This window comes from Phascolarctos cinereus, unplaced genomic scaffold (genome assembly GCF_003287225.1).
Source record: "Phascolarctos cinereus isolate Bilbo 61053 unplaced genomic scaffold, phaCin_HiC Scaffold_7;HRSCAF=346, whole genome shotgun sequence".
NCBI lineage: Eukaryota > Metazoa > Chordata > Mammalia > Diprotodontia > Phascolarctidae > Phascolarctos > Phascolarctos cinereus.
Window position 1 is genome coordinate 39,651,352 of NW_027556180.1, and position 12,086 is coordinate 39,663,437.

Genomic DNA, 12,086 nt, shown 5'->3' on the forward strand with positions numbered 1-12,086 from the left:
AGGGGAAAGTAACATACACACAAGTAAAATCTTATTGCAATAGTCCAAGTATGAGGTGACAAGTACCTGCAGTAGGGTGATGGCAGTGTCAGAGAAGAGAGAGGGGTACATGTGAGAGATGTTACGAAGGTAAAATTGGTAGATCTTGACAATAGATTGGATATGAGGGTGAGGGATGAGAGAGGATGAGGAGGATGATCCTAAGTTGTGAACCTGGATGACTGGAAGGATGGTGGTACCCTCGACAATAATGTGGAAATTAGGAAGAGATAAGTGTTGGGTCGGGGGTGGGGGGGGAGAAAACCAGATCAGTTTTGAATATTTTGAGTTTAAAATGTTTATAAGACATCTAGTCTGAGATGTCTAATAAGAAATGTGAGAGTGAAGGTCAGAAGAGAGGAGAGGAGGGGATGGGAGGGAAGAGGAGGGAAAGGGAAGAGAAAGGAGAAGAGGGGAGAGGAGAGCAAGGAAGAGGGGGGAGGGGAAGGGAGAGGAGGGGAGGGGAGTGTAGAGAAGAGAGCATAGGACAAAGCCCTGTGGCTGATCCACCATTAGCAGGTGTGAACTGGATGAAGATTCAGTTAAAGAGACCGAGAAGAAGCAGTCAGGTAAAAGGTAGAGAGACCACACAGGTAGGTGGAGAACGAAGAAAGAGTAGTGTCACAAAAACCTGGAGAGGAGATAGAGAAAAAGGGAATGATTAATAGTTTGAAGGCTGCAGAGGTCAAGGCAGGTAAGGATTGAGGAAAGGCCATTTGTTATGGCAGTTAAGATACTGTGAGTAACTTTAGAGAGAGCAGTTTCAGTGGAATGATGAAGTTGAAAACTAGACTGGAGAGTTTTAATAAAAGATTGAGAGGAAAGGAAGGGGAGACATCAGTTTCAGATGGCCTTCTCAAAGAGGTCAGCTACAAAATGGAAGAGAGAGATGAAATAATAGCTAGAGGGGATGGATTGATCAAGTGAGAGTTTTTTGATGATGGCATGACAGTTATGTGTGTAAACAGTAGTAGATGGGAGAAATTGAATGAGAATAATAGAAAGGTTGATCTTCTAGAGAGGATAGGGTGGAATGGCTTGACCTTCCTGCCGCAAGCCTCTTCCTTCTCCAGCCCATGTTCCACTCACCTGTCAAAGTGATCTTCCTAACAGCAGGTCTGACCATATCACCCCACACACACTCCACAAAATCCAGTGGCTTCCCATTACCTCCAAGACAAATATAAAATCTTCTCCTTAGCATTCAGACCTTCACAACCTGCCCCCCACACACACCTTTCCAGTGTTCTTTCACCTTAGATCTCATCCCTCCCATTCTCTGCCAGCCAATGATAGCGACCTCCTTGCTATTGCTCAAATAAGAAACCCCACCTCCCCACTACAGACATTTTCACTGGCTGTTCTCATGCCTGGAATGCTCTCCCACCTCATCTTTGCTTCTTGCTTCCCTGGATTCCTTTAAGGACCAGCTAAAACCCCACCTTCTACAGAAAGCCCTTCCCAATCCATCTTAATTCTATCACCTTCCCTCTCTTAATTATCTCCTATTTATCCTGTACATAGTATCTTTGTATACAGTCTTGTGTGTAGTGTTGTCTCCCCCCTTAGAACATGAGCTTCTTGAGAGCAGAGACTATCTTTTGTCTTTTTCTGTATCCCCAGTATTTAATCAGTCAGTCAATAAACATTTATTAAATGCCTACACAGTGCCAGACACTGTGCTTTAGGAATAGAAGGAAAGGCAAAAGACAGTCCCTCCACGCAAGGCGTTTACAATCTAATGGAGAAGATAGCACATAAAATGAAAAGGAAGGAGTGATGCAGTCCTGTAGCAGAATGGGAAATGATGGAAGGACTGCTATGGGTGCTTCCCTCCTTGAATGGAGGCTCCAATGTCCACCCTCTATACTCTCCAATCCAAGAGAGGGAGGGGCTTCAAGGGCAAGGGGTGCTGAGGAGATGTGGGTTTCGGAATTGACATCATCTTGCAGGATGATGAGTTTCTGGGGATCATGAAGTTCAGGAGAGCAGCTGCGTGGAAAATGCTTAGCGAAGAACGTTAAGTGCATAGTAGGTGCTTAATAGATGTTTACTGATTGACTGGAAATACATACAAAGTGAATATGAACTAATTTCAGAGGAGGGGGAGTGAAGAAGTTCACTAACAATTGAGTTCACTGTCCATCCGTAGCTTTTAGGAGAGGAAACCAAGGCCCAGAAAGGTTGAGGGACAAGAAACAAGCGGATCTGGGATTCAAAGCCAGGCCTAATTTGTTCAATGTTTAGGTAAGGCTCTATAACACTTTACCTTTCTTGAAGCCAAGAAAGGTTAAATGACTTGCCAGGAATCACACAACTCTTTAAATGGCAAAGCTAAGACTAGAACACTGACCTCCCAACTCTCATTTGGTCTTTCTCTAGTTTCTCTTCCCAAACCCATCCCACTCACCCACAATATGGTGGTCAGCTGAAGACTGACCATTTGCAAACCTAAGCCCATGACTTAAGGTGTTGTAATCTGCAGATCATGGGGTAATCAACATGGAGCTGCACAGAGTTATCTAGTTCAATCCCCTCATTTTACAGATGAGGAAACTGAGGCCTAGAAAGGCAATGACCTGTCCAAATTCACCCAGCTTAGTTACAGAGGTAGAATTTTAGCTTCTTTCCTATGTGACTTTGACCTAATTACTTCATTTCTCTGGGTCTCAGTTTCACCATCTGAAAAATGGGAAGGTTGAACTGGATAATCCCTAAAATCCCTTTCTGTGCTAAATCTGTGATCCTAGATCCTCTGACTCCACATTCAACTTGTTTCCCATTATACCAGGCTGCCTCTGTTTTCCTCCCTTCCTTATTGTGGCTTAGGAAATGATTTTGCATTTGGTAAGAGTTTAGCACCTACAGAGTAATTCAACCTTCAGCCTTGGATGGGGAACTAAGTGCACATGACGATAAATGGGAACAGATGGGAACAGCTTGGAAAAGAAGGAGTTAATCTCTAGGAAGGCCATGTCCAAAGGAAAGCAAACTTCAACATTTACTCTGCAATATGGCTGGGTAACTGAGGGCCATAAGGCACACCTGGTCATGCTGCTATGGCTCTCTCAAGCAGGGAAAGTTAGCTGCATTCAGCCTTTAGCCACAGTCTGGGCAGACAGAGGGTGCATTTGGAATACACCATGGAGTGGCCAAAAAATATCACACCTGCCAGTTCTAAGGGAAACTGCAAAGCAATCAGCTTTAGCACCCAAAATTGAACAGAGAAAGCTGCCAAAGATGGGGGTTTTGCATTGCATTTAACTGGAATGGGGGCCATCTCAAGGGGATTTTTCCAGTACAAGTCTTGGGATTGCAAGGGCAAATTAATATATACATATAGAGAGACAGAGAAGAGAGAAATAAAGACAAAAACAGAGACAGAGAGAAGAGAGAGGAAGGGGGAGAGACAGAAACAGAGAAGAGAAGGAGAGAGAAGGAGAGAAAGAGGAGAGGAGGAGGAGGAAGAAGAAGAAGAAAGAGGAGGAGGAGGAGGAAAGAAGAGAAGAGAGAGAGATACAGAGAGAGAAACAGCAGTATAGGAAATAGCTATAACATCTTTAATCACTGCTCTGGACAACAGAAAAGGGAAATCACAGGGAGAAAAAAAGATAATTTAATGTCAATTACCAGACTTGGAAGGAAAAAAATTCTCCTGCTTTGTTTTGTTTTGTTTTGTTTTGTTACATATTACCCTTAGTCATCAGAAGCCCTGTCTCATTTGAAGGAAAACTACTGGGTGTTATTGACGTCTGACAGGATACATCCCTGAACACCTAGAGCAAAGGACTTGATTTTCCCAGGGGGAGCCCAACATATGTTGAAGACTGTTCCTTTCTTCCTAGGTCCTTCCGCCATTACTCACAGACTTCCACCATAAGGAAAGGGCCCTCTGGACAAACACCCTCTAAGATGTTTATATGGACCAGTGGCCGGACCTCCTCATCTTATAGACATGATGAAAAAAGGTAAATGCTTCTGGTACCCCTTGTCAGGTCACCCAGAGATGAAGCCAACCAGGCAGTACCAGCTGGTGGCACTGTGCCTATAGTAAGTGTATGCATCTGTGTCTGTGTGTGTCTGTCTGGATGCGTGCAGTACACATACCAGCATTACTTACCCATGTTTAATTAGGCAGGCTAAGAAATAACAGCCTCTAAGGGAGACCAAAAGGAGAGAAACCTGTTTCTCAAGCTAACCAGCATCCCCAGAGAAATGAGGGTCACAGAAGAAGAAAAGGGACAAGAAAGAAAGAAAGAGCAAGGGAAGAAAGCCTGGAGATAGACAGCAGTGTAAACCTAGGATGAAAGAGAAGACATCAGCCACACAAGCCTATCTCACCTTTCAGTCTTACTTTCTACCCAGATGTTGTCCTTTATTTTTTTTTTTTGGCTAGGCAATGGGGTTAAGTGACTTGCCTATGGTCACACAGCTAGTAAGTGTTACGTGTCTGAGGTCGGATTTGAACTCATGTCCTCCTGAATCCAGGGCCAGTGCTCTATCCACTGTGCCACCTAGCTGCCCCTCATTTATTTCATAATAGTCTCCCACCCACACCCATTCCCGCCCCCAGAAAAAAAGTTTGTCTTCTCGCCCTCTCTTTTATTCTTCTGTGTCTCTCATTTACTGGGTGCCATTGCCCTGCATTTAAAGAAATGGACTTTGAAATGCCAAAATGAATTTACTGCAGGTTAAGGGAAGTTTTAAGTCTGGTAGTGACTCATAGAATCTCAGCTCTGATCATCTGAGTGGGGTGCAGGAAGAAATCAAGTCTCTTCTTTCTTTCTCCTATTAACATCCACTGACTCCCAGGAAGGAGGCAGATTTTTTTGAAGCAAAGCTCTGTGGGTCCAAGGAGAACCAACTTTGAAACACCTGTGGCTGTTTATAAAAATTCACTGATCCCTTTGTTTTTAATAACTGGACTTTCATAGCTCTTTCTAAAGGCTTAAAGCAAAGTGACTTTTCAACTCTGTGGAGGGGGTAGCCTTTCATGTGCTCCACATGCAAGATGCGATGATTCTACCCAGATTCTCTAAGTACGATATTTACTCACACAATGTCTCCCTTCTTTGGACCTACTCTGCAGCTTAAATAGAGATGTGGAGGGAGATTAAGAGGACACACTTCTCTAAGTGCAGCCAGCTCCAGCACCCTTCCTCTCCAGAACATGTTTCTCCTCAGCAACTACTGTGGCTCAATACATTACAATGTCCCTCGTGTTCCTGAAGATTTAATAAGATCAGGTGAAGATCTGTGAACAGTGGCTACTCCGTGCATTTATTTCCCTCTAATAGGATTTAATTAAACATACCCCAGATACATACTCGAATAAGAAAGCCACTGGTGTTGAGGGGGAGGGGAACTAGAGTCAGAGTCAGATGAGCCAGGTTCAAATCCCATTTACAACCCACGTGACCTTGGGCAAGTCATTTCATCTGTCCTGGCCCCAGTTTGCTCATCCATAAAATGAGCAGGTTGGACTAAGTTATCTTGAGTCCTTTCCAGCTCCTAATCAATGATGCTGTGACCCTATCTAATCAGAAGACTGTCATGCAGAAGAGTTGGATTTGTTGTGCTTGAGCCCAGACAGCAGAAGCAGAAGCAAAGGGTGGCAGTTGCAAAGAGGTAAATTCAGGTCTATTAGCAAGTCAAACTCCCTAACACTTAGAATTGTCCAAAAGGAGGATGAGATACCTTATGAAATAATGAGCTCCCTTCATTGGAAGACCTCAAACAAAGTCTGAATGACCATTTGGGGAGGATATTGTCTGGGTATCACTCAGGTATGGGTTGGCCTAGATGGCTCTTAGAGTCCTTTCTCCCTCTGAGAGTCTGTGAAACCTGAAGTCTCTGCAAGTCACTTGGCCCCTCTAGTTGAACTGCAGTAGGCACCTCAGAGCTCTGTGGACCAGGAACCTGCAACTTAATAATAATAGTAGTCATCATTCATATAATAGAGCCTTAACATTTGCTAAATGCTTTACAAGTGTCTCATTTTATCCTAACAATTCTGGGAGGTAGATGCTATTATTATCTTCATTTTACAGATGAGGCAACTGAGGCTGACAGGTGAGTGACTTGTCCAGGATCACACATCTAGTAAGTGTCTGAGGTGCAATTTAACTCTATTCCCAGCATTCTATCCACTGCACCACCCAACTGCCTCTTCTATCCATCCTATATTGTTTTGTCTACAAGAGTCAAATGGCTCATGGAGTTTAGATTCCCCCAGGGATATTCGGAGTTGAGACACCAGAGCATTCCAGCACCACAACTGCTTAGGGAAAGATGCAGAATCAAAAGGAAAATAAATTCCACCTCAACAAATTCCAAATGAAAAATGTGAAGGAAAGGGAAAGGGGAAGGGGGAAGAAAAAGGAGGAAGGGGAAATGGAAAACAGAAGGAAAATGAAAAGGGAAAGTGAAAGGAGGAGAGGAAAGGGAAAGGAAGGAAAGGGAAGAAGAAATAAGCATTGAGTAAGCATCTACACATAAATTCCCTAAGTGGGTGATACCACCCCCTGGGGATGCTGAAACAATCCAGGGGGGGTGATAGTAGCCTCAGGTGCAATTAGAGGGCATTAAATAAAAATAAGGGGGTAGTGGAACACAAGGAAAGAAGAGAAGAGAAGAAAATTTTGAAAAACTGTTCATACATGTTTTATGTGTTGTATAACAGAGTTAAAGTTGTAGTGATTACATTATTTTCCAAATAAACACACAAAATACAAGTTATAACTGATCAGTGGTCAAGTCTGCAAAAGGTCTTAACAAGACAGTGTTGGCAGGCCAGCATGTTACACGTTGTCCAGAAGTCCAGCATGCATCAGCAGGAATATGTGCATGCAATGACTTGTTTACAGTACAATACTATACAGTTACATGACATAATATTACATCATCAAAATTTCAATGCAGGGGGAAAAAAACACAAATTTACAAAAACTATTCAATTTAAGATGCATCATTTTTAAAAAATATTTTATATTTTTTAAATGATGCAATTTCCCAGGGGTTGCTGAGTAAATTTTTTGTTTTGTTTTGATGAGGCAATCAGGGTTAACTTGCCTAGGGTCACACAGCGAGTAAGTGTCAAGTGTTGAGGCCCGATTTGAACTTAGGTGCTCCTGCTTCCAGAGCTGGTGCTCTATTCACTGCACCACCTAGCTGCCCCAGTAATTTTTTTAAAGGGGGTGGTAGGCCAAATAAGTTTGGGAACCTTTGATCTACTGTGTACCAGGCACTGTGTTTAATGCTTTACAAATATAATTTCATTTCTGTTTCTGTTGGGCAGAGAGTCATTTCTAATCATTTTTAGATCTTTTACTGCCTATCCCCCCATCCCCACTGAAATATCCTTCATTTCAGTCCCATGAACTTAATGACTTTTTATTTTTGAATTGAAAATACATTTTTGCCATTCTGGACAAATCTCCTCTTTAACTGAGCTTTCTTGAAGCCCAGAATTTCTAATGGCAAAATGAAAAACCTTAATTTAGAACTTACAGAAAAGACAAATCCCTGAGCTAAGAAAATTGCAGGCTGACTGTAAAATACTGTGAGATCAAATGAGATAATATATGTAAAGTGCTTTGCAAACCTTAATATATATAATTATGATGTATTATTATTACTGTTATTATCCTAGGGCCTCTTTGGGAAATCAATTGATTTGGATTTACCTGAAGCCTTCAGAGATTTTGTCCTCTTCTCTTGCCTGGTCATTTGAATGAAATTTTTTTAGCAACTTGAACTTAATGATGGATCAATTAAAGATGAAATTATCATTGATTTCATTAGGAAACTGCTTGACCTTGTAGATTAAGCCTTGTGCCAAGAGACAAGAGCTCCATTTTGGAAGCATGGAGCAATGGAAAATGTGCAAGATTTGGAGTCCGAGAAACTGAGTTTAAATCCCTTACCTACCACTTACTAACCATGTGATCCTGGGCAAATTACATCACCTGTCTAAGCCTCATTTTGCTTCTCTATAAAGTAAGGACGCTGGACCACATGACCATGATCTTGGAACTCCCTTTATGTTGTTTCATATTAACAGAAAGTGGACAAAAATATCGCTTGACCTAAAAAGGTCATGTAGATTAATAAATATTTTTTACGTATTTGTGAATAAAATGGTTTCAGCACTGCATGACACCACAGTTCAGTATTTCAAATGGTAGCCTCAGAATTCCTACTGTATGGTCAGTTAATTTGCCATCCAGTATAATATATACATCAGTCATCACATACAAGGTGAGAAGCAGCCAAGCATAGAAAGAGAGCTGGCCTCAGTCAGGAGGTGTCAAATTCAAGTCCCCCCTGACATAGACCAACTGTAGGACCTTGGGCACACTCACTGAACCTCTCAGTATCCCCAGGGGCTTGGTAAGGATTCAAATTGCAAAGCTAGTGTCAACCTGCACTGAATGAAAGTTTCCTCATTGGGAGTTGCCAATACCACTGAAATCACAGGCCTTATCCAAAAAGAAGTATGAGTCACAGTGCTCAGTGCTGGAGATACAAAATGAAAATAGCCCTGCCCTCAAGCAGCCTACACTCTACTAAGGCAATATAAAACATGAACAAATTAGTGAATATCTGTTTAAGGGGGAGAAGCAGCAGTAACCAGAGGGATTAGAAAAGGCTCTGTAAAGCCGGTAGTACTTGAGCTGAGCCTGGAATGAAATGAGGGATTAAATTCGATGCATTTTGATTCCTTTCAACTCAATAAGCATTTATTCAGGGCATTCAGTGTGCCAGGTACTATGTGTTGGGAATACAAATCAATCAGCAAGCATTTAGCAAGCACCTCCTGAGTGCCAGGCACTGTGCTGGGCTCTGGAGACACAGACAAAAGGGATATAGCTAGTCCTTGCCCTCGAGAAGCTTACATTCTCCTTGGGAGTCGAGGAGATACAAAGACTGAAAATGAAAGAAATGACAGACAGCTGCTCCCCACAAATAGCATACATTCTACTAGAAGAATCAGACCAAGCAATACAGGCCATAAAATGGCAAATGGTAATTGGTCAAAGAAGCAGGAGAAGCCAATTGGTAGAAGACAATGTCCATATAAGCCACAGCATCAGTAGGTCAGAGTTCATTCCATGGAAGGCTGTGTAGACAAAAAGGTAAAACAAGGGTCATTTTTGTCATTACAACCGACACATCCCTAAAGGAGGAAACAATCCAGCGGCTCCTGCTCCTGTCATCTGACTTCACAGTTTGTGTTCTCCTGAGGCTAAAAGATATAGCAACTCCATTTATTTTTCTGCTCAGCTGGCATTCAGCAATCGCAGGCCCCATGGGTTTGTCCTCAGAGGAACTAGCAGAAGGGCACTCTTCATTGCAGCCTGGAAGCTAGAACTCTTAGACCCAAAGCCCTTGCTGAGCTTCATTTTTAGTATTTCAGAGAGAAACAGTAACTCTGTTAGTGAGAACTGGTCAGCACATTACAGTCAGAAAGACCTTGGTTCTAGCTATAGTTTCATCTATTAGTAAGTGGCAGATAATGGACTTCAACTCAGTTCCTTGGACTCCAAAATCTCACAAATTTTCCATTGCTCCATGCTTCCAAAATGGAGCTCTTGTCTCTTGGCCCAAGGCTTAATCTACAAGGTCAAGCAATTTCCCAATGAAATCTATGATAATTTCATCTTTAATTGATTCATTATTAAGTTCAACTTGATAAAGGAATTTCATTCAGATGCAGGCCTCCAAATATCCTGGAGAACTCAACCAATAAATTTTACTGGAACTAGACTACCATCATAGGCCAAACTGCTGCCCACAGTCCCCCAGACAAAGCAGCGAGCCATAAAAACTGAAGAACAATGTCTTCCGTAGGTTTTGTCATCTCAAATACTCATAATCTCCAAGCTACGGGGGATGAAAAGTTTTCCAAATACAGAGATCTGGCAGAGGAGATCAAAATCCTGTGGGGCCATGGTGAGACACATTAATTACTCGTGGTCCGGTCTGCTACTGGCATCCCAAGGATGCTCTCAGTGAACCTGCAGTTGACGATCTGACATGTGAATATTTTTATTCAAGTACAAAAAGCAGTTATTTCATCCACTTGTGCAGAGAACATTAAATATAAAAGACAGTAGCAGAATAGCAACTTATCCAAGGACCATTCCTTTGTGAACGCCATTGAAAAAGATGAGAAGAACCAGATGATGACAAAAATGTTGTTGAGGACAGATTCACTGAATCACAGAATTCAAGGGCTGGAAGGGATCTTAGTGATCATTTATTCCAAGGTCACATAGCTAATGTCAGACCTAGGATCCAAGCCCAGGTTTATCCTCATTCCAAATCCATCTCTCTATCCACTGCACTCCCTTGTCTCATGACCAACAGGCAAGTCAGCCTCTGCACTCAACAAATCTTCAGTTCAGAAAACATTTATTAAGCAGCTACTGCAAGGTACTGCGTGTCTCCATCTTGCAACTAAGGCTCTCAGAGGTAGATTGAGTTGCCAAAGCTCACATGAGCACACACACACACACACACACACATGCACACACACGTGCATATACACATACACATGCATTTGCGGGTAAAAGTCACAAAAATTTCCCAACAACGTGAGCTGTCCAAAAGTGAGGTGGGTACCTTGAGAGACTGAGGATTCCATCTCCTTGGAGGTTTTTATCAGAGGTGGGACAAGCACTTGTCAGGTATGTTATGGTGGGGAATCCTTTTGTGTATGGGTTGGATACCTGCTGAGGTCCCTGCCTAGTATCACATTGTGTCATTCTATCATGTATATACACACACACACATGTGTACATGCACACGTATATACACACGTGCACATACACATAGACACATGCATACTCTTTTTTATTGTTGTTGTTCAGTTGTTTCAGTTGTGTCTGACTGTTTATAACCCCTTTTGGTGGTCGGGGGGGTGGAGTTTGGCAAAGATACTGGAGTAGTTTATCATTTCCTTCTCCAGCTTATTTTACAGATGAGGGAAATGGGGTTAAATGACTTGCCCAAGGTCCCACAGCCAGTGAGTATCTGAGGCTGTATTTTAATTCAGGTCCTCCTGACTCCAGTGCTGGCACTCTATCCACTGAGACACTAGCTGCCCCAAACATATATGTACACATACTCACATATACATATGTACATATGCACACACATATACATATACGTATCAACATATACATCACATAAAATAAATGCATATGTACATACATGTATACATGTATGTACACGCACATATAAGAATGTATATGCATACACATATACATGTGCATATTTTGTCCAGACCAATGATTTCACCTGTGTAGAAATCTCCTGGTGTGGAAACTTCACCAATAGAGAGCCACGGCTTATCTACAACTGGATAGTCTTGGTGAGTTGCCTGAGTTACTAAAAAACTCACTGATTTGCTCACACAACCAGCCTGCAAAAGAAGCAGGACCAGAACCCACCCTGACCTCAAAGCTGCCCTCTAGCCACTGCCTCACAGAGCGCAGGGTTCATCGTCACCATCAGCACTGACATCAATCACCTTGGAAACTTTCCCTCGTTTGCTCTTTGTTCTTCCAAACATTTTCTGGGAATTTTCCAGAACAGGAGTAGAGGTGTGTGTGGCTCCATTCTACTCCTCCCCTGGCTGCCCCTCCATGGCAGACATAGTGCCTCTTCCCCCCACCCACCTAGGCCATCAATCCCAGCCCTTCTCCCCACTCCCCATCCACCAGGTCACATCCACATCTCCTGATGCCTCTGGTTCTGCAGGAGTCTATAATTTTTGCCTCCTCTGCACATTGCAGAGAATATGAAGAGCATTTATAACCATTTCCAAATTGCTATTTGTTTTCAAATCACCCGTTTGAATCATTTTTATATGCTGGTTGTTCTGGTGACATTCCTGACTGATTGCACTGTGTCTCTTTTATGTCTAGAGCTTGACATAAGTTATGCCGTGGGATGGGCTAATGTTCTGGGACTGCCTGGTTGTTGCTGCCTTCTTGCCTGCCTGCTTTCATTTGGGAAACATGCAAATCTCAATAGCAGCT

General features: G+C 42.6%; 1 protein-coding gene across 2 annotated transcripts in view; it reads left to right on the forward strand.

Moving 5' to 3' along the window:
• Positions 1 to 12,086, forward strand: part of KCNMB2 (potassium calcium-activated channel subfamily M regulatory beta subunit 2) — a 280,827-nt gene that overhangs the window by 245,729 nt on the left and 23,012 nt on the right. For both annotated transcript variants that reach the window (XM_020980653.2, XM_020980644.2), the window contains exon 2: positions 3,885 to 4,007. In XM_020980653.2, the coding sequence (XP_020836312.1) occupies positions 3,952 to 4,007 (56 nt within the window). In that variant the 5' untranslated portion in view covers positions 3,885 to 3,951. The remainder of the gene's footprint in view (positions 1 to 3,884; positions 4,008 to 12,086) is intronic.